This window comes from Dreissena polymorpha, unplaced genomic scaffold, assembly GCF_020536995.1.
Source record: "Dreissena polymorpha isolate Duluth1 unplaced genomic scaffold, UMN_Dpol_1.0 chrUn009, whole genome shotgun sequence".
Taxonomy (NCBI): domain Eukaryota; kingdom Metazoa; phylum Mollusca; class Bivalvia; order Myida; family Dreissenidae; genus Dreissena; species Dreissena polymorpha.
In genome coordinates this window covers 93,814-118,438 of record NW_026273323.1, presented here as the reverse complement: position 1 = coordinate 118,438, position 24,625 = coordinate 93,814, and the positions used below count along the sequence as shown (strand labels likewise).

The 24,625-nt window shown below is 33.0% G+C and overlaps 2 protein-coding genes across 2 annotated transcripts in view; both read right to left on the bottom strand.

Annotated features, from left to right (window-relative positions):
* Positions 1-1,983: 1,983 nt before the first annotated feature.
* On the bottom strand, positions 1,984-21,453 carry LOC127863469 (titin-like). Its single transcript, XM_052403009.1, has 13 exons — positions 21,332-21,453; positions 15,118-15,342; positions 14,567-14,839; positions 13,973-14,241; positions 13,647-13,784; positions 13,294-13,455; positions 12,834-13,103; positions 12,012-12,149; positions 11,441-11,605; positions 9,708-9,977; positions 7,968-8,087; positions 7,454-7,510; positions 1,984-2,768 (listed from the first exon to the last, which is right to left on the bottom strand). The coding sequence occupies exons 4-13, from the start codon at positions 14,022-14,024 to the stop codon at positions 2,674-2,676; spliced, it is 1,467 nt and encodes a 488-aa protein (XP_052258969.1). The 5' UTR covers positions 14,025-14,241; positions 14,567-14,839; positions 15,118-15,342; positions 21,332-21,453; the 3' UTR covers positions 1,984-2,673.
* Positions 21,454-22,655: 1,202 nt separating this feature from the next.
* LOC127863458 (uncharacterized) overlaps positions 22,656-24,625 on the bottom strand; it is a 95,344-nt gene continuing 93,374 nt past the window's right edge. The window contains exons 21-23 of the mRNA XM_052402990.1: positions 23,591-23,824; positions 23,330-23,443; positions 22,656-22,925 (exon numbers count right to left, since the gene is read on the bottom strand). Of these exons, the coding sequence (XP_052258950.1) occupies positions 22,795-22,925; positions 23,330-23,443; positions 23,591-23,824 (479 nt within the window). The 3' untranslated portion in view covers positions 22,656-22,794. The remainder of the gene's footprint in view (positions 22,926-23,329; positions 23,444-23,590; positions 23,825-24,625) is intronic.

Below are 24,625 nucleotides of genomic sequence, written 5' to 3'. Positions count from 1 at the left end.
ATAAAATTAATGCTCATTTTCAAATGTGAGGGCTTTAAACCTGTATAGGCTTTATAGATAAATAAATGTATGTTTGTTGTTGTTGTATACTCACATATATATAATAAATGCTCATTTTCATATGTGAGGGCTATAAACTTGTATAGGCTTTATTGATGAATACATTTTGTTGTTTGTTGTATTCTTGTATATATTAAATTAATGCTCATTTTCATATGTGAGGGCTATGAACTCGTATTAGCTTCATTGATGAATTGATGTTGTTGTTGTATATATATCATAACATACACAAAAAAGAATTGTATTATAATATGACGAAACAGTGCATTACGTAATTTACTTAAATGTTTAAAGTAATTTATTTAAAATATTCCACGTAGATAAGATTCTTAAAATTGTTATTTCAGACACACCCAAATATAACATTCGTATCCACAAATGTTTATTTCTCCAAATAATAGTTAAAATTCTTCCAATCGTATGTCTTGTAAGTAATTAGTAAATATAAGGTGTGCAGTTGCAATATCAGATGCAATTATGTATTCCCTTCATAACTAACCATGTTAGTTACGTTTAAAACACTATCTGTTCATAACACTATCGTCCAATTTCTATCTTCTACCATTACTTATAAATTGTATAATGCATATATAATGTAGGCTATGAGCTTGTATAAGCTTTACTGCTGAATAAATGTTGTTGTTGTTGTTGTTTATTTACCATTCGAGTTTACCACACTCATAGGCGTTATTTTGTGCACTATACTGTTCATGTACATTAGGTGGTCAAGAACCTCTATTGACATACAAACTCGGGTTTAATTTGATTTATTATTTCATTTGTTTATAAGCTTCTCCATTTCAAAAGAAAGGTGTTTCGAGCTTTAATTAATTGTCTGTATATCTACCATTTCTCCTATGAGTTCCCGGTAAGTTAATGCTAGTTTGTCGGTAGTGTCATAATTCGACATTGACTTGTTTCTTTCGTTTCAGAGCATTACTGTTATTTAGATTACTTTTTATAAGCTACTTATATTTACTGCCGGAGTCTTCCAACTCCGTACATCTGATAAATAAAAGCCCCAAAATGTTAACAAGGGTTTTGCGTCTGATTTATATATCAAGGATATTTCAACCCTTTCGACGGTATTATGCGGTTTTATCGGTCGTATTATATTTATTATTATATTATCATTTTTATTATTTAATATTATTATATTTATATAATCACGATTTCTCAACATAGTTGTAATTTAATGCATCATATGTAATTTTTGTATGTCTCAATTTAAATAAATGTGTGTACTAAAGTTTAAAAAACTACAATTTTTGTTTACAGATTTAACGTTTATTCGTGATTATGTTCAGTTTTGACACAATCAGTTTCAATACAAAAAGCTCATGTTCGTCAATCGGAAACAAAATCAAAACAAGGCCGGTAACCCTATGTTTTTATTTCATTCTTGATATAGTATGTGTATATGTTATTAGCAGACACATTTTCAAAAATGAATAATAAAAGAAATAAAATGCCGCAACACCCATTAAAGGGACATTTTCACGTTTTGGTAAATTAACCAAATTAAAAAAAAATGTTCCTGATTCGCCAATTTTTGTTGTAGTTATGATATTTGTGAGAAAACAGTAATACTGAACATTTATCATGCTCTAAAATATCCTTTATATGCATATTTTGACGATTTAAAATCGTGACAATTATAAAGCGTTGCAACGCGAAACGATTGAATACTTTGGCGAAATATGTTATTGTCGTTATATTTAATGGCACTACAAGGATTGCTTATATAAAGTATAAAATACAGAATTCATTTATGAGCATGAATGGCCGAGTGGTCTAAGCGTTAGACCTTTACTCCAGCGGCAAGTGGTTCGAGTCCAGTTGAGGGTTACATTTTTCTTTCTTTATTCTTGCTTGTTAATGGAGCTTTTTAGATCCAATTTTTACATTTATCAATATAAAGCATTTAATGACAAGCTTCAATACATGCCAAAAAAAATCTGTGAAAAGGTCCCTTTAATTGAATAAACAAATTCGCAAATCGTATTTTAAGCGTCTAGTCAAACAACCCCACTCTCACACATAGTCTAAGGTAAAAACTTCATAGATGTGATAAGTTTCAGAGGTTCATTTAAACATGAAATTTCACAGTTTGGAAATGATTCATTATTATACTTTCAATACTTAGTTTCGTTTGCCAGTAGAGATAATAATTTTCAAAATTTCAAACTTTCACAGTTTGTCAACGTTTGTTTTTGTAATGAAACTACATTTTCATTATGTTACTTAAAAGCAAAATTTCGTTCGAGGCGAACATATCAGGAATGCTTGAGAATGTGTGTGTGTCTAAAATCTATTTTTATTACTATAACATGAACTTAATCGATTGAACAAGATCAATATATCGTTAGGAATCATACTGCATGGCATAGTATTCCATGATTGTACTATTTAATGTCATACAAATTAAATAATATTGTCTAGAGCTTGTTTTGTCAGTCATTATAATTTACTAAATAGCTAGTTAACATTTGCACACATCTAGTGCACTTAAAAATAAACACAGGTAGAATGGTATGGTTTGAACTCAATGAGTGTTTATCCCAAATACCATCAGTTGCAAGCAATTGTACTTATAAATAACAATACACACACCTATTCAACATGTATTTTTTTCATGTAAATCGGTATTAATTTCATGAGTTCACAACAGTATACGTACCTCTCGTGCATGGAATCATTATTTGGAACTGAAACCAAATATGAACATACATTCCAAATACATGAACATCAAAACTGTGTTGGCAATAACTAGACATCGTAATATTAACACGACTTCCCGATATTTAAGTTCATTTATGTCCAACGAATTCCCGAATCTAAGACAATTTTTTAGGTTAAACATAATCGAAATGTGGTTTCATTTCATGTCTTATTTGTGGTCTTTTTTTAGAAATGGTATATGTTTATATTATTAAGATTTCATGAACCAGTTTTCGTACCAATAATTTGTATTATTACTTTTTAATGTAAGTGAATTTTATACCGACTTTTCAACAAGATTATGTTTCAATAGCTTTATCCATAATTAGTACAATGTAAACTGATATAGTGCGCTGCATTTTTTTATTACTCGGAATAAACTTCGAGGTTAACCTTTTCAGTTTCATTGAATCCATTTACACAGAACAAAAACTGATACTTATTCTTATACATTATGCTAGTACATTATTTTGTTTTAATCTACAAACAAAAAAGTAATTCCTTAATATTTAATCCCCGACCCGCCACTTTGGAAAGCGTTTAATTGAGATTCATAATCATTATTTTTGAAAATTTCAGCACTAAGCAGTTGCAAAAGTATACAGTTAATGCATTTCCAGTTAAATGCTTTTATACTAACAATCACTTAACAGGATCGGCATATGTATCGCTTAGAAGATATTTGTGTAACAATATGATGATATGTAGCGATCTTTGCAATCTCCAATTTTAATACACAATTTCGATGGCGTCGACAGCGTGCATTGTAAACATTATTTAAATCAAATCGTGAATCATGTTATAAATATAATTGGTGATAATGTTATAGTAAGTAAATAACAAGGATTTCCCAACCGCCAAAATGGCTGGACACAATTTTGAATGTTAATATATACAAAAGTTATGAGAACACAGAACAAAAACTGAAACTGCTGACAATTTGTGATAAACATGCGTGTATACAACATAAAAGACACAGAGTTTGCAATACTCATCTACGTGCCGCAAGGTTAAAAGTGAAACCAAACCGCGTTCAAGACCCACCGCCGTAACATACGGACGGCATGAAGCATGTGCCGGCGTTCACGTATAAATACTTCCCTCTTGTACCATAATGGCAGATATGGTATAGAAGACGACGTAGCCAGCGATTCAGCAGTCAAAAGCTACCGAATTAATTTGGCGATGAACCAACGGATATGCAGCAAGACGGGCAATATTGTGAACGTTGGAGATATGACAATAATGAATAACGACAACCTACTTTGAAATCAAAGGTTCTTTTGAAGATAGAAGGCGTAGTTTGGTTCTGATGGTTTTATTTCAGCTGTCCGTGTCCGATGTACGCGAGAGATGACAGTGAAACCAACCTCCAAGCCGTATCCGGTCAAGATATACTAAGTAAGCATTCTTATATACATACTGATGTATTGGGGATTAGACAGATACTATTTTTCCGAAAATCAATATATGAAATTTTTAACTTATATTTTGTTTATATGAAATTTGTTCTTTTTGTTTTATTAAGTATGATAGTGTTATTATTTGGTGCAAATGAGTGATACTGATCATTATGACGTATAAGCACGCTCATTTGAGCGACACGGTTGAGTGCATTACGTTAATGACGTCAATTTTGTTATGTAATAGATTTCCGTTATTATAACGTTTTTACCTTGCTAGCGTTATAGTGTTAAGTAGCGCGCTGCTATTCTAATATAGTAAACGATGAAACTGCTGAAACTTTATTAAGAGAGATATTTTTGTTCTTACCCTCTTCATTTATAACAGACCGTTCATTTATAACAGACCAACATTTAAAGGAAGATTATACGATTTGTATATGTGTTTAATTGTAATATATTATTAAAACTTTGTTACAATAACACAACATAGGCAAGAAAAAATATACATTGAAGACGAATATAATAAAATGCAGCAAAGACAAATTAGCGCTCCGAGCCGATTGTGACGAATATATTTCGTACATATTTTCCTACAATAAACGAAGAATTCGTCTTTATATTATGATCGGAGTTAGTGTTCGTGTGTTGTATGAATAGATATCGTTGCAATAAATTTAAATGATCCGTAACACTAAATTTAGATTCACAACGTACATGCATGATATACATGCTGGCGAATTCGACTGTACAGACATTTTCGATTTCAGATTTAAATATATGGCTTATTTCGCATTTTCGACACATGTTCTTCTTAACTTTTTTTTTACTTTATAACGAAATATATGTATAATAAGTTTTTTACACATTTTATATAATTTCATTAATATTTGACAAAATTGTATAATCTCATAATTAAAGGGACCGTCAACCGCTATTGACCAAATAAAAGTTATAAAATACCGTATTTTTTTACAAGTTTTGGTTTATATTGAATAAAATATCACGACTGGTATACTACATGACTTAAAAAAAGTTGTTAAGTTTTCATATTTTCAGTATATTCGGTAATACATTTTACTGGGTACAGGTACCAGGTAACTACCAGTTAACTATAAATAACGCAAGTAGATTGATTATCATCGTCACGTGGTAAACCCAGGAATGCAAATTGTGCACGCCTAGTGAATTTATATTTTTTAAATATAAAATGATCAATCGTCTTGCGTTATTTATAGTGTGTATATCGTTATGTCACCTATTTTCGCGATGTTCTTCCGATTTCACATCGCGAAATTTTATTACCGAATATACTGAAAATATGATTTTTTTCAAGTTATGTGATATAGCAGTCGTGATAATTTAATCAATATAAACTAATAAAAGTAAAAAAACACACAGTTTTTAGAACTTTCTTTTTTCTTCAATCGCGGTTGACGGTCCCTTTAAGCTTGTATCAAAGCATTCTTACGGTAAATACAAATAATTGGGTGTTGAACCTGTTGGAGGGCTAGTCGAACCTCACACTTAACCAAAAACAAAATTCTCGTTTTAAACGTTTTCAATCCATTTTGTACTACGAATCGAATACTAAACACATGCTATTAGTGTATAAGAGTTGTTGAATGTTATTGAAACGACTTGGGGATAGGTTTCAAAGTGATTAGTACATGTATACACAGAAATATGGTCAATCTATAAAAGTTGATAAACTATGAACGTAGCGATGTAACCTTACACAAATTTCTAACAAATGTGGTGTAAGTCGGTTCGTTGATATAATTCATCTAGAATGAACGATACTGCTTACAACCTATGAAGAGTAAAATATGATGTTATTATATATATTTTAAGTTACATAAGTACTCAAAATCAACGAAAATTTTGCACATTATTTCATAAAAGAAAGTTTACACATAAAAAAATCAGTATTCCTTATAACAATTTCCAACATTTCAACGCTAGATGTAGTATGGTAACAAAGATAAACGAGAAACACAATGCTCGTTTTTATTTTATTTTTATGGCTTTTTTTATTCAATATTAATTTCCAGCACGATATCTAATCATACGACACACGAACATTTACTTGGTACATGTGTCGAATATATTGTCTCGCAATAAAATAACAAAAGAGCTCTTTGTATGTTGTTAAATCTGTGTTGCCACACCACATTAAGCTTTTAAATTTTGGCTATTGCTATCAGGAACAAAGATTTTTCATGTGTTATCTTTTCTGTTTCGAAATATTGTACGACATATTCGTTGATTTTGATGGTTTATGGCTTTTTCAGCGAGATTATACGATTTTTATATGTGTTAAATTGTAATATATTGATTAAAATATGTTACAATAACACAAAATAGACAAGAAAAATATTACATTGAACACAAATTTCATAAAATACATCAAAGACAAATTAGCGCACCGAGGCCATTGTGACGAAGATATATCGTAGATATTTTCCTGCAATAACTGAATCTTTCGTCTTTTTATTAGGATCAGAGTTAGTGCTCGTGTGTCGTATGAAAAGATATCGTTGCAGGAATGTAAAATGAACCGTTAAACTAAATTTAGATTCACATCTTACATGCATGATATACATGCTGGTGAATTCGACTGTACAAACATTTTCGATTTCAGAATTACATATCTGGCTTATTTCGCATCTTTCGACACATGGTCGTCTTAACTTTTATTTTATTGTATATTTAAATATAAGTATAATAAGTTTTTTTTTACACATTTTATATAAATTCATAAATATTTGACAAAATCGTATAATCTCTCTTTAAGTTGATAAGTTATACTCTACTCACACAGCACACATCGAACTGAAGTAGTATCGAATAAAGCAAACTATAAACGTCCAGAATCTCTATCGCAATATACATTATACGTATGCACTTCTTTACAACAAAACACCAACTATCACAATAAAAGGATTGAATTTTGGATCACGCATTGAAACAGTCAATTCAAATCAAACCGGTCTTAGAGCTAGCCGAATCTCACAACTGATACAGACGTAACACAATCCGTACTATCCGTAATATCCAGAAACTCTTTCAGGAGAAAAATTATATTTTTTTCTTAGCTTCATATTATATATACACATGAACCGATGATTTGCTGTGTATTAAACGAGATCATAATATGTCGGGCGTTGACAGGTTTTACAAAAAGCAATCATTTTGAATGTACTTTAATCAGTAAAAATATTAATCAGTAAAAATAACAATACAGTTGATATTTATATTGAATTTACCTGTTCTATTTGTACGACCACCTACTTCACCAGATCTCAGATATGCGACTTGTGCATCTAGAACAAATGTTAAACATAATAAGAATATTCTATATCGTCAAAGGGGCTAAACACAACAAGTATTTGAATATAATAACTTACAAAACACTATTACGGGCATCAACGACATTTTTAAGAAACCGGTTAACCACGAGCTGATACAATCAGTTCAATGTATTTGAAATGATGCAAGACAATTTACTTAATGAAACTGATTATTCGGGTCTGTGTTGATAGGATATTAATAGCCCAGGGTTTCGTCTGCAATGTGTTCGTCGTGAAGATTATTGTTGAGTAAAAATGGATGTGTACATACTCTTACAAAGTTGTTTATGATGACCAGATAATATTAGTAAAATCTATCGGATCTGGTCAAACATGTAATTATATTCACATAAATTGAAAGGTTGGTTAAAACATTCGGTTATTCTGTGTCGTGTTATGAGGTTTATTCATATTTAAAACTCAAGCTTACTTGATCGTTTCCGCTTCCTGTATATCAGTACTGTAAACATCGATATGATGACACCTGAACACACACAGACGGTGATCGTAATACGTATGTTGATAGGAAAGGAGCCCGTCATAGTTGGTTCTTCAAGTGCCAAGAATATACAGTTTTTGCAAACTACTTTCTATATAAAAACAGCATATCGAAGAATCCACAAGCATTAAATAACATGTATACTTACCAAAAAAATGGAAGTTAGCAATATTTTATGTTTGCTATTAGCCAACATATAAATTAACAAGAGTTCCGCGGTCGGAGATGACCGCATTGAAGCCGGATTTTTGATTTAAATGACAGGAAAGTACCTTTCGTGTTTTTGTCAATGCAATACTTAAATTACTGAAATATTGTTCAAAGGTCAAAATGAAATGTAAGTACCAGTGGTCATCTAAGTGTGCTTGCAAACCTTCATGTCAAGTTTGAAGACTCTATGTCCAAGCATACCAAAGTTATAACAATTTTAACATTTTAACATTTAAGGTCACAGTGACCTTGACCTTCAAATGAATGACATTGAAATGACCAGTGGTCATCTTCTAGTACTGGCCAATCTTTATTTCAAGTTTGAAGACTCTAGGTACAAGCATACCAAAGTTATAACATGAAATAAGAACTTTAACATTTTTACATTCAAGGTCACAGTGACCTTGACCTTCAAATGAATGACCTTGAAATGTCCAGTGGTTACTTACTAGTTCTGGCCAACCTTCATGTCAAGTTTCAAGACTCTAGGTCCAAGCATACCAAAGTTATAACAACTTTAACATTTTTACATTCAAGGTCACAGTGACCTTGACCTTCAAATGAATGACCTTGAAATGTCCAGTGGTTACTTACTAGTTCTGGCCAACCTTCATGTCAAGTTTCAAGACTCTAGGTCCAAGCATACCAAAGTTATAACAACTTTAACATTTTTATATTGAAGGTCACAGTGACCTTCACCTTCAAATGAATGACCTTGAAATGACCAGTGGTCATCTGTTAATCCTGGCCAACCTTCATGTCAAGTTTGAAGACTCTAGGTCCAAGCATACCAAAGTTATACCATGAAATAAGAACTTTAACATTTTTACATTCAAGGTCACAGTGACCTTGACCTTCAAATGAATGACCTTGAAATGACCAGTGGTTACTAACTAGTTATGGCCAACCTTCATGTCAAGTTTCAAGACTCTAGGTCCAAGCATACCAAAGTTATAACAACTTTAACATTTTTTATATTGAAGGTCACAGTGACCTTGACCTTCAAATGAATGACCTTGAAATGACCAGTGGTCATCTGTTAATCCTGGCCAACCTTCATGTCAAGTTTGAAGACTCTAGGTCCAAGCATACCAAAGTTATACCATGAAATAAGAACTTTAACATTTTCGAGCACGCCGCCACCCCGCCCGCCCGCCCGCCCGCCCGACAACATCAATCTATAAGCCGAGATTTTTTCGAAAAAAATCCGGCTAAAAAGGTATTTTATACGTGGCTATACGTGTATGTTATCAATACGATTTATCTCATTATCCGAATGTCAATATCATTTTTGTACACCGAGGTTTCCTTTTAATATATATTTGTCAATTTAATTTGAATCACATAACATTATTTTTAAATAATGTTACATGTAAATAAAGTAAACAAATAATGTGTGATTTAAAAAAAATGATTATTGTATTTATACAATTATAAAGCAATTTATGTTCATTATCGTACCGTCTGCCTCTAAAACATACGTGTAGACGCTTCTACCCACTTTATTGCTCATTGTCAGAGTATAGTTTCCAAAATCCTCTGCCCTTATGTCGAAAATTGTAACCGTACTGGTAAAGTTTTCATCCGAGCTGTTTAATCGGACTCCCTTGTGTTCCCAAATAAATATGGGCGAAGGATTTCCAACAGCATGCATAACCAGATGTATTGTCTCTTTTGTTCTTGGTGTAAATTTCAGTTTCGTTGGACTTTTTGGCTCCATTTTCGGAATTTCTGTTTCAATGAACAATTGAAAACAAATGACCGGACAGCATAAAACGGTGTAAACAAATTATACTTGTTTCAATATTTATCTATCTGTTTTTAGGTTTCACATGTTTTCTTTTTGTTAAGGTAGCGCACCTCTAATGGGCACATATCCAAATATAATCTAAGTAATTATTTTCTTAATCAGCATCATTTCACTGAACTACATGCAAATTTGTAGGTAGGCTTTCCATGCTTTTTAAAAAAATATACCGATTTTTTCAAAACCACCCCCACGCTCGGCTTTTGTCCAGTTTATTTTCACTCCTGGGGTATATAAAAGTTCCATAATTCATTCAAATTTCCAAATATGGGCATGCAGTTGGTGTGTACAGATGCTGTAAAGGTGTTTAAAGTTTAAACAAGATGAAATAAGTATTCTTTTACAGACATTTATTTTTTACAAATTTTTATCTATGGAAGAGCGCCATGAAATGTAAGTGATTTCAGCCAAGTAAAAATTTGGTCGGTTAAAAACAAAGCGTCATAAAATTCAAAATAGTATCATTTAAGTCATATTTTGAACTTAGTTTTATAGAAACACTATATACAGCAAAAATACCAAGAAATAGACAGATTTACCGTTTACTTTTTTAAATAAAAATTTAAATGCAACATGCATGGTTCGTATTTACAACAGTAAATCACCCAATTTCGCCATAACGTTGTTTTAATTTTAATAATTGAAGAATGTGCATAAAAATTGCAACATATTTAACAATAAATATAGCTTATATGCCATATTAAATCAAATAACGTTAGAAAATAAATAAAACGCGTCGCAAAAAAGTATACGTCGTCGGCAGGATTCGAACCTGCGCGGGAATATCCCAAAAGATTTCTAGTCTATCGCCTTAACCACTAGGCACCTAATAGTAGGCTCTTCATCCTTCGAAGAAATCGCGGGAAATCATTAGAGGTGCGCTACCTTAAGCTTAGTGTAATTCTGCATTGTCTTTGCGAGAGGGTGCATATTTGTATAGGTAATAGACATGTAAAACATACTGAAATTTGAAAGTACGCAAGACATTCTTATATTAATGTTTGTTTTTAATCTATGTATGAGCATTTTCGGAATTTCTGTTTCAATGAACAATTGAAAATAAATGACCGGACAGCATAAAACGGTGTAAACAAATTATACTTGTTTCAATATTTATCTATCTGTTTTTAGGTTTCACATGTTTTCTTTTTGTTAAGCTTAGTGTAATTCTGCATTGTCTTTGCGAGAGGGTGCATATTTGTATAGGTAATAGAAATGTAAAACATACTGAAATTTGAAAGTACGCAAGACATTCTTATATTTATGTTTGTTTTTAATCTATGTATGAGCATTCCGGCAAAGAATATAATACCATAATAACATGTTCGTCGCGCATAAATTGGAATTATTTTGTATTCATAATTTGCTTGATAAAATTCATCAGTACCAAATGTAATGAATTGCAGGTAGCTGTTGACGGGAGAGCTGCCGCCGTTTTTGTTTTGCGAAAAAATGGTAAGATTGTATTCCGTCCCCTCGTCCAAATCATCGATAGTTTGTGTGACGGTTGTGTTTCCTTGACCCCCAGACTTATCAGGATACGACCTGAAAACTGTTATAATGGTAGATTAAAGGTAAAAGTTTAACACTGGACTAAATAAACTAACGTGTTTGATTCATTGTGTAAATGCAATTAATTTTTTTTTGTAATGGTTGACTTATGGCGTAATAACTCAACTTTGGCAGCATGTATCTTATACAGCAAGTGCCTTTTAAATAAGAACAATCCTTCGCTGAGGTCACAGCATATGATTGTTTGTAAGGACAATAAAAACAGGTAAGTGTGTATAACTAACTTTATTGTGTATAGTATAACATCGTTGAATGTATTTCTTGATGATAAAACTAACTTGTTCCTTATTATTTTACTTTCTGCAATTAATTTTTAAGTTAAACTATATTGCCATGTGTTTTAAATCGAAGCCATGATGGCATAATTTTTTACCCTTTTAACTTACGTTCTATTTCACCATCAGCTATTCTACTAATGACGAAGGTCTGTGTGTAGTTGTAATCATAGCCCGTCACCCAGGACAACGTCACATTTTTCCCGCCGATGTCAAAAACTACGAAATTCTTTGGACTTTCAGGAGGTCCTGAAATTATTTAAGTGATATAATCAGGAATGTTGATTTTTTTGTTATTGAAAAACTAAAACTAGTTGTATTAAAAAGTAAAGTTAAAGCCCGATGTATGGTCTGATATCAATGTTACGTTGAAATAAACTCATCACTTATGACTACTTTATTTATCACCAGCCCATCAAATTTACTGTGTCGCTCGGTACCACTAATTGCCACTTCAAATCATATCACTTAAATCTACTTATCACACCATCTAGCATTCGACACGCAAAATCGACATTAATAATGTGTAAGTGTCGTTGCTGACTCTCGAGTTACATATTGAGTTGCACGTTGCCCTTCGTGCTTTTCCCAAAGTACACAACATTCAGTGTTTCACTTAAAGTATTCTTGAAATCATTTGCCAAATTGTCAGCGGTCTATAAAGATTCCACTCATAAACTTAACCATTCCAAAACTAGGATCCATCGTGCTTTTTACTTGGGATACCGGTCAGACTTTGTAAATTGATGGAAGGTTACATGACCGTTTCAGCTACCGCAAAAAATGTATGTGGAGAAATACAATGAATCCATATTTATTTGGCGAGGGGCACTATGACACAAACGTTTCAAAAAGTTATTAATTACAACCTGGCGTCATGTATGTTAGATTCATATGTGCATACCTTATCTTAAACTGATTTTTGAGTATTACCGTATGAAGCAACGAAGAAAGTATATATGCTTGTTCCAGCTTCGTTGGTCATGTTTAGTGTGTAGTTGCCATAGTCTCTAACTGTCATGGACTTAATGGTGACCTCACTTGAATACGTTTGATCGGAGCTGGTAAGTTTCTGACTTTCGTGCACCCACGCATAAGAGGGAGGCGGGTACCCTATTGAGTGCATTTCGAGAGATACCGGATCATACAGTCGTTTTTGTATGATGAGCTTCACTTCCTCGTTTGGATCAATTCTTGGCTTTCCTAAAACATATTATGGTAATTATATTAAAAAACAATCAGATGTTTAGTATCTCAAACAAATTACGATTTAAGGCTGTCAAACGATAGAGTTTTTGGTATTTACGCATTAATCTGACCGATATATGAAAGTAATACATTTCTCATTACTGTGTTCGTCAGTTAAAATAATTAATAAAAATACATTACTTACCGTAAGGAGTAAAAACAAGAACGTCCGATGGTGGGGACGTTCCATTTACATTTTTTGACACGATGGTCAAATTGTAGATCATATCTTCAGTCAACTCGTTGATAGCATATTCAACTTTTATGTTGCCATGACCGTCAGATGAATCATTTTGTTCGTGAAAGACTATGTGGGTAGTTTATGTTGAAAACGTTTCAATAGTTAACATATTGGAAATGCGGCAGTGTTATATAGCCAAATTTACCAACCAAAACATTAATTTACATAACCAAATTAATGCAGTTAAAATGTATGATGACGTTTATAAATGTATGTTCTTTGTAACGCTTTAAATACAGTTCAAAACTAAGTCATACCTGCGCTATTTGATTCAAAGTGTTGATATATAATGAAGGTCTGTGCCCGATGGTTGTCGTATCCCGTTATCCAATTTAGAGTGGCGGTTGATTTTGTTACATTAGAGACCTTGAAACCACTCGGTGTGTCCGGAGGTCCTGAAGACAATTGTCATATGTTAAATTGATTAACACACAATCATCGCTATAAATTTGTATTTTTAAGATACAGTAAATTAAGATTGAAATTGACAGTGAATTATGCAGACATGAAGTAGTTTTTGGGAAGGTGAAACAATATAACCATCTATGCAAGATCAAGAGCCTATATAACAGACACAAAATACCCTGGGCCAACAAATTGAATACTTCGCAGATTTTGCCGTATTGGTTGTCCATTTCAAGAATGTACTCTCCAAAGTCGTCATAAGATTTAACTTGTATTACCACTGAGGTTAACAAAGGGATATCTGTATGTGTCACGTTTTTATCATTGTGAGACCATGTGTATGTAGGTTCAGGGCAGCCAAGGACATGGGCTCCAAGGAAACATTTTGTCCAATCCGAGGAGTGTGTGTATGTGAACCAGGAAAAGCTGGATTGGGTCTAGCAGGACCTATAATTTTATATTTTTGGGTTGTATTCCTCATATGATCAAATGCCGAATATGTATAAATTGAAGATGTGTTTTATGTACTAGTGTTTATCATTATATTAATGTGTATATTCACAAAACGTATCTGTCTACCCCGTTTGAACGTTGATTTGATTATTGAACAACAGTTAACAACAAAGTAGCACATGTTCGACGCTCTGTTTAAATCATTATCAGCGGTCAAGCAATGTAGCTTCATGGCGGGTCATAATAATACGATTAGGCCAGATGTACAATAGCCTTAACATTGAAAATGTTAATATACACTTATGAAAAAATAAATAACCTGTAACGTTGATCGATATCACATTGAAATCCTTTCCAACAGCGTTTGATGTAGACAGATTATACTTGCCCCCTTCTTTACAAGATATGTCGTTTATTGTTATTGTGTATGTTCCACGCCCCGTGAAGTTGGCCACTATTGTATTAGTCTGTATGTTTGTAAGTTGAGTTATTGGATCTGGCTTTCCATCCACTGCAAATTCCATTGAGAAGTTTTGTCCGTCTTGAAGGGAATGCGTTGTAACATTAACCCACACTATCTTTGCCTTCGGACCTGAAGTTTTATAAAATACATAAATATAATTGCAATGCTACTATGAGAGGGATTCTTTGAGCTGAACCCAGCTAATATGAAATACGACACAAAGTGGATTTATACATGTAAATAAATTAATGTTATATCTATGTTATATCTATGTTTGAAATATCACTTCAAATGAGAAAACATTAGTTTAACTCGACCTAATGTTGAATGCGAAATAAGACACTTATAGAGTATTGCAAATTGATACATACGTTAATAGTGCATTTTGTTGGCAAAAATGATCTTACCATAGACATTCAAGCATATGACGTTCACCGGCCTCTTTGAACCACTCGGATGTTGTGTTAAGCAGGTGTACTGTCCACTGTCAGCTTTAGTTAAATCGTTGATAGTGATGTTTTGACCTATTCTATAGTCTTTGATTGGCATCTCCCACACGAATTGGATGATGTCAATTGTTCTCGTCGCGTTGCATCTAAGTGTGACAGTGTCGCCTTCATGAGCTTCCATCTCTGTGGGTAACAATGTAGTATGTGTATAAACGATACCGCAAACAAGTTCATTTTACACGAAAAATAACAAACCGTTGAATTATGGCGAAATAATACACACTGTAATAAATCAAGAGGTGTTTATTCTGCAATAATAATTGATTGATTGATGTTATGAAAGTATTTATTGGCAAATTTGCGGAGTGCTCTCGAACATAACCTTAAGAACAAGCACTTCCTACACACGAAATAATTTACAATGATATAATACTCATTTCCTTTTTCAGATCTTACGACCTTTGAAGATACGGGTCTAATTAATCGTGCACTGGGCCTTAAACAAACTTACGCGGTCTAGGAAAAGTGTTTAGACTGTTAGTGTATAATGTCTTGAAACATACATGTTACAAACACAGTTGCAAAAAAAGCATAATTTGTTATTAAATTTTATGCTTTTTGGCATACACTGAAGAATCAAAAAGCTTTATTTATTAAAATCATTTATTATTAAAAAAGTGCATACTGTGTTTGAATCTAACGTCATAATTATGGTTATATCATATGAATTATTTTCATAGTGTATTTTATGACTAATTGACGTCTTTTGTTTGCACGTTTTATAGAAAAATTTAGCAGAATATAAACAATTTTATTATGATTCACACGCTTGAAACTTGCTAATTTGATGAAACGCCTATTTATATAAGTATATTCAATGGCGTTGTACAAAACATGTATATGTACATAAAATTGATAAAAAAAGTGTGATTGATAATATTATGCAGCATTAATTAAAGGATTAATAATCTAAAAATGTGTGATATAAATAAACATGCTGTAAGAAACTTAAGCAATAAAACAATACCGGCTACAATATTAAAACACAGTAAAAGTAAAATATTATGTAATAAATTGATATAACTAGGGTGAAGACAATAATTATAATGATATTATGAGCAAATTTTTGGCAACATAAAGACACTGTTTTTTATTTACTAAACGGATACGTGAAAGGTTATTTCTGCACTCTGGCTGTCTGATCCCACAGCTACCGGTCACATGTCACCCTCACGGACACTTCTTTTGGGTTTTAACCTAATTTGAACTATCGTGACTACAAGTCACAAATAGACTGACCAAGTGTGACTACAAGACACAACTTAAAGGTTAAAAACGTTTTGAAATAAAGACTTTTGTAATAAGAGAATATTAACCATTATTAATATTTAAAAAATATTTGTTGAATATATATAAAGTAACAAAATGACGTCGCGAGCGGGCAATTATACATATCTAGCTGGCAAATATAATCATATCGGTCGTAACACGAGTAATTAAAACACAAAATTTAAAATCTATATCGAAAAACAATAGCAGAAGTGAATGATGAAAATATAAGGATATGTAATGAAATATTTAATGAAAACCATAACACACGACAGTACTTGACCGGACCTCTATATCGGCCAAAGCCGCATAATGGACATCGGGCCACAGGTCCTCGGGCCGTTATGTCGGCAGCGGGACGATTAATGACGTCCGGCAAGCACTGTCGTGTTTTATTGGCTTAATATAGTTATACTACGCACTATTGATTTAATTCTTACGCATCTAAATCCGTGCGTTGTTAAAACTATGATATAACAATATTCAATATAGAGTGCTGTTGTACTCAGCCTGCACTTACATTTTATGAACTTATGGATGCGCTTGACTGTGGTTATTAATAACGGGTAAATGTTAACATAGATTTAATACTAAAGGAAAGCCCATTAACAAGAACACGACGCTTCGTGTAAGATTGTTTGTGAATGGCATCAAACATGTGGACTTGTTTGGTTGAGATACCAACAACACTGGAATTCAAACCTAAAAATGTAAGCACATACAGGCTGTCCGGTACGCGCAATGGTTCGTTCACGCGCTTTTCACATGTATCCATGTTCATTTCCAAAGGCGATGTTTCCTCCGCGTAATAAGGTTTTCAAACTCAGCACACGATCACAACAAAAGTAACTATCTTTCGGTTAAAACTAAATAGATTGACATGTCAAGCTTTACTTCATAATTCAACCCAAATTTTGCGAGACTAGCTGATTAGGTTGGAAAAAGCGAAAAGGCTTCAAAATAAACAAATGCAACAAATAACATTTTAGAAAAAAATATCTTTTACAGCGAAGCGTTTGACAAATGACAAACATATTTGTTGCTGCAATGCATTATGTTTATTCGATCTAAAATCGTGTTGTATTCGCATCAACGCAATTCTCTTGTGAAGTTAAAGGCTTTGCTCGATATCGCTTTAATTTGTTATGTTTTCCCTATACATCGCGAATGTGTCGCCTTGCGCTTCTCAATAGATACTCTTATTTGAAACTTGAAACTTTGAAACTTTAGCATTTTATTGAACGCATATTTCTACGTATAAAACATATTGAATGGCGTTGTACAATAGAAATAAAAAAAAACACTTAACACAAATTAAATACATACAATAATATGGAGTGAAACAGCGACCGATCCACAACAAGCGAGCGAGGCAATCCATATTCACAAGTCATTAAACGAACACCACTTATTTAGTGATACTTAGTGATTTAGTAAGGAGTGTTTGACTTGAAATACAAATAGTAGCAGATATTGAACTTTCTCTATCAGGCAAAGTCGGTCTCATTGATGACAAAGAAGTATCTACGTATGACCACTTTTTCACTTCGGTCGTTATGACGGGACTTTGTTCTGAAGTTACAATCTTTAATGGCTTCAATTAAACGAAAACTCCTACATTACAAACCAAACCACATCGGGACGATGAAATTTCCCTACAAAACATTCCTAAAACATTCCTACAAAACATACCAGATACAACAAAAAAGAGAGGTCAATACGGGCAATAAACGAAGAATTTCCCGAGTTCAAATGGTTGTGGCGTTCTCGTAACGCGTGTTCGTACCTACCATAGCACATTGGAGCACGACTCAGAGACAAAGCACCTTAGGCTTTGTATTCGTCTTCACAGCCTCGTTCGGAAAATAACAAGAGTTGCAGAAAAAACACAAGACAATCACGTCCGTACTGAAAGCGTCGTTCCTAGTGCATTGAGACGTGACCGCGATTAACATGTTGGATAGAAACATACAAAAATGCGTCAACAGTAGTAACTGGTTCAAATAATGCATTCGATATGCAGAGCCATGTTCATCAAAATATTTGTTAAAAATATATATAAAAAGTGCACCATAATCCATAATGGTGTGTGTGGGTAGGGGTGTGTGCATGCATGTGTGTGTATTACGAGCTGTGGTGGTAAGTGAGCCATACAATAATAATAGCTCCGTTACGATATGAAACGACAATGATGTTAATATCTTACAAAAATCAATCGGATATATTCACCATGACTGTTCCAAAAGATGTGAATGCTGCCGGATTCCGGATTGTCTATCGACTACATTTGTTCCAATGATCGAACCAGATCGTAACAGAACGTGACGCTTTTTATTATTTTAGAAAAATTGCAATTATTGTGATGTGGAATTACGATAAGCTAACATTTGTTGCGCTTGAAACGATGTGATAGGATTTGATACGATGAATCATAAAAACTATTGATCGCACTTGAAAGCACTAATCATTGACTTGTTAGAACCTTTTCAACGCTGTTCACATTACCACGATAACCATAACTGTCCAGATTTACTTCTATCGTCTTATAATACCCGATAGTATCTTATAAGATAGCCACGATAAGTTCAAGATTAAGACAACGATTTAAAGCGCGACGCAAATCGACGTAATTCTCACGCCGCATGCGGTAAGAAAAATATCTGCCATGATGTGTTATTATCAGAGGCATAAATTAAGTTGATAGTAAGTGGAGCTATATTTTATCATTCATTTCCAGTCGTGTTAGTTTAAATCCGGAAATACACTACAACCACAATCATAAAGTATCACAGCAGCGTGCAATTTATTTCAAACTAATAAAGGAAATACGATTATATTATATTCGTTAGTACACATATGGTTATCGCAGTCAATCAAAGAAAGGGAAACGAGTCCCTTTCTCTTTCGATCTCATTACTAAATAAAAACAATATTAAACTGAACTTTTTTATTTGATTCTGGGAAAGTCGTGGCTCCTACCGTAATTATTTGTATTATATGGAAATCAGAATCGTCTGGTATCGTAACGGAACACATTGATTCTTGATAATCGTAAGGTAGATATTATCTCACAACAAAACATACTTATTTGTAAAATTATATTTCAGAGATAACATATTTCCAAAACTTAACATTTGTTAAATCTAATTCGTGTATGAGAAGATAATTCAATTTCATATCAAACACATCCACGGCTATCCAACTTAAACATTAATTTGCCCGTACATTTGTCGGCCCCAAAGTATCAAGTGGTGTTGATTAAATTGACTCTTGATTACGATGACGTAAAGTGATATTATTGGCATTTTTCACTGTTGAATTGAGCTGAAAAGAATTAACAGGTCAAAAGAGTTAGTTAAAATGTGGTTACTGACCAATTATCTGCAAGTCATCTTGCTACCAGTTGTTCATAAAAATATATTTTATATTTATATTCTTACATGACCCACCCAGTCCTGTAAGCCAAAATGATCCGTAAAACAAAATTGTGTCTTTGTGTCGTATGAACGAATCTGCACTAAAGCTAAATTTAGTATCACATCGTACATGCATGATCAGTTGTCAAACGAAAGTACGGTTGATATTCAAATGCATTATTTTTTCTCTTTCCGGGATAATGTTTTAGTATGTTGATGCTGCATTAACAAATACAAGTGTATATGAAGTGAAAACACCAAAAATAAACTACGGTTGCGATAGACACCTATAAATTGTTAGATGCCCAAAATATCACTTTAACTAATACTGAAACTGTTCGACCCACTGTTTATTATAAAGGAGCTATTTAAGTCTTAAACGTATGCATTAGATATCTCAAACATGTGTTAAGCTTGAATGGTCCTTACTTCTTATTCGAATAAGGGATAAGTAACTTGGTATACGGAACCAACTTACTTTTCATCCGATCGCTTCCCATACCCGACATATTTGCACACAAACGTGGCTTAAACTGTATGCATTTACTTTGTACCGTATGTATTCATTCATAGCTAGAAACAATATTGAGCTTTATGGAAATGTTGCCCTTCTACAGTTGTTTCCTTACGGTATCGTTCGCTACTTAAATAATCATTATTCGCAGTCCAATCTCGTTCACACAGGTATATTAATTTGCTCTCTTAATCATGTAATGTTTGAGCGAATGGTAGCGTTTAATGTATAGTCCATATACTTAAAAAGATAATAGAAAAACTAATGAAATATAATTTGTGTGTGTTAAAAAAATCGCGCAAAACTCACATGTGTAAAACTATTATTTTAAACGTAATATTTATCAGTACACAGTTAATTGCACACACAACAGTATTTCCATTGGCTAAACCGAAGGTATGAGGATGCAATTATTATATTTTAAAAATGTTCATTTATATTGATTTGTCTTAACGAATCCATGACTGCAAGTAGTTTATAACCATGGACATGACACTCAATGCTACAGGTATATAGTCAGTAATCCACATGTTGAAAGTTTAAACATCTAAGACACTAGCTTGGACTACCAGTATTTATTGACAAAATGAATTAAATATCAAACGATCGTGATTTTAAATGATTGCTATTTTAAAAATAAACATACACGATTATACTAATAATTAAGACATTTTAATGTACATATAAGTGACCGATATTATTTAGTATAATGATGTTGGGGAATAATATCGCAAGCTGATGCAACTTTCTGAGAACTTAATATTCATGATACAGCCTTCATTCCATTGCTCATTTTGTTTTTACTACATATACAAAACAAAATTAACCTAAATAAAATACACGGCAGACCTGTTTCAAACTTGGTAGACCATATTGGAACGATGAAAGACATACATTAGTATTTGCGTCATACCTGTGCACTCGTCATTTCCATGTAATTGATAGCAGAATCCAAAACACAATAATAATACGATCAGCCTTGTTTTAAACAAGACGGCCATGTTAAATTTATTTGAATTAATTTTTATCTCAAACGATAGAACAAATTAATATAAAATGTGATAACAATTTTATCATAGTTGTACTATGATAATAGATTGTGTCGAGCTTGCTATCGCCAATATGTGATAAAGGCAAAGGTAAATACCAAACAAATGAATTATTTTATTTCATTTTCAAAATGTATAGAAAATCGAACTATATATCATATTAAACGTCATTTAAAACTAATGTCCCTTATGCAAATATGAACTTATTTTTCTATTCATTGAAACCTTTCGAGGTTTGTTTTTTAAAGATTCACCTCAATCGAGTTAACAAGACAATTGTAATAAAATATAAGTTTTAATATGATAATTTTGCAATTTTAACAGCAGGTGACCAAACGGATATTCTGTCGACAAAATAAGCAGTATTTTCAGCAGCTTGAACTGATTCACATACTACTGCGTATTATTTCAAACCGCATTTCACACAAATACCGTTTAAACAAGACACCCGTACGTGGATGATTGCAGTATATTATAATTAGATGACTTATCCATCTTATCGAAATAATAATATAATAATCTAAGATGCATATGAAATCAAAGCGTGATTAAACCATTTTCTTTATTCAATATTCATAATTAAATTAATATTTAAATGTATCAAACATGCAAGATAATAAGGTAATATTACATCAAATCCAATTCCCATGGAAATCTAATTCCCATAGATCCCAATTTTAAAACAGAAAACTATGTAAATATTGTTTATGATCATTTACAATTTAAGATTATGCAAGCATACTATCCATTTGAAAGAAATTTAAGATTGAAGATGCACGGCTACACTTCAACAAATCAAAATGTTTTCTTCTGAAAATATCAAACACAAAAGTCCCGTAAGTTCTATGAAAATGCAGTTGTGTGATAAACATCATGTGTTTATCACAGAGAGTGTCGGTCATTGTGGCCTTGCCTAGGCAATTAAGTATTGAAATAACATTGTGTTCCCCAAATGGAAATGCCAAACTACGACAAGAGTGAAAAGTATACTCAATACATATATTTAAATAATTTGTATGAGCATCGTCGTTTAATACTCTTGAATTGGCACCATGATTTCATGATCCGGTTTTAAGGACCAGGATGTACATTTCGGACTTCTGGGGGTCGCACGGTGATAAGAAGTAACCCATTTTTTAACAATATTTATTACAAGGGCTGCATAAAATCACAGCATATTTCCCCACATATTTTCAAAATATGTTTATTTTAAAACACAACAATTAAAATCCGATTTGTGGAACAATGTATAGGCATATTTTCATGGAAGTTGTAGGATACACACCATTCGTTTGCCACCGAGTATGTTCTATCATTGTGACAAGTCCTATGCAATTGCCGGGTAGGTGTGGCTGGCAGTGGAAGGCCGGAAGTACGCCGTTACTGGGTAGGCGGGGTCCGAGCCGCACTTCCGCCAGTAATAGACGGCCTGTCGTAGACACGCCTCTTCGATGTCGTCTAAATCAGAATTAACATCAACGCAATGCCAAACAATTATCGGTTCAGCAACACAATATAGTGAAGTTTGATAAACGTTATACGGACATGTAGCCTGTAGATGGGTTCTTAATTACACGAATACTTTGACAAGTAAAAAAGAAACGAAAGTTCAACACAAAATTAGAGTGTTAAGTCTCCAAAAATACAATTGTGTGCTGCTGAAACTTACATTATTGGAAGAAGTACAATGGCGACATAAGTGTTACACGAAGTGAACATGGTAATTCTGCTTTATATTTTGTTCTTCAATTGCATTAAACTGTATTAAACTTGTTCAATCAGACTTAACGAGGAAAACACTTTGAAAATCTATGTTTGTGATGCTAAAAAAGTTATGTACAAAATGTAAGTCAAAGACCAACCGGTATTCAGATTTGCCGCTCCCCAAGCGTCATAAAACATACTGCGGGGTTTGGGGATCATGTTACACTGCTGGGCGTGGATCCAACACCCGGCCCCTGATGTCCTCACAGCACCTGTCGTAGTAGAGACGATTAATTATAAAGAGAACTGTGTTAATTGCACTTGAGTAAGGTATATGTAAAACACTCAAAAGTCAGTACTCAAGTTGTTGAAAAAATAGACAACATAATTATGGAACATAACTGTTCATTTTTCCTCACCTGATGGTCTGTAAATAGATGTCACAGGATGATTTGCAAATGATCCGCAGTAAACCCACTGTGCTTGCGCCCTTCTCAAACATGTCTCTTCGTTATGAGCAGCACCTTGACTCTCCGCGTACGAGTCCCGGTAGATACTTCCGGTTGTGAGCGCGTGGCCGTCCACCGGGCCGCCATGATTTGGGCAGCCATACGTCGACATGAAGCACCCGTCACCCGCCAGTGTCATCGCGCCTAGCAGAAAAGAAACAATAGGATTGTTTGTACAACTTCAAATTATTGGAGTAAATAATATCGTTTTAAGTTAAACCATGTCAGTTTATATATAAGAATAGATTCAAATCGAACTGATGTCGATTTATCATCCAAATATTGGTCCGGCATCAGTAAGATCTCTCGAAATAGACTCATACTCAGTGAAACATGAATGGTACCGGCATGAAACTACAACACTTGGTGAGTTTACTCAAAATATCTTAAAACTTGGGTTCTGTTTATGTATTTAAAAAAAAATTTTGGTTGTATCATTAAAATAAAAAAAAAACAATACTTTATTGTACTAAGTTTTTTTAATTGTTTTTTGTTTGGAAAACCCAAAGATGCTTTATCACACTTCTTCTCCCTTTGCTTTAAAAAATAACGAGAATTATCAAACCTTTATCCATCCTTTTTCATTTGTCTTATAAAGTTGTGTTGTTAAATGAGTTCACGCGGATCTTTGCTGGATAGTTACCGGAATGCAAAAGTAAGCAGTAACATTTTCTTGAAAGCTTTGAAGTTGCATATTTTTCATATTTATTAATGTATCATATATTTTCGCGACCATGTAATTCGTTATATACTCCTGTGATCACCACCAGCCGAAGTAAGTCATGGGACCAGATCTGATCGGATTTTTTTAGCACATACATTGTGTGCCTGTCCTTTGATTCTGTTTGTTTAAACAATGTGTTCATTAATATATGTTCATATATGTATTTAATTTTATAATAAATGCATTATGTTTGAACGAGAATGTAGATTGAAAAAAATATG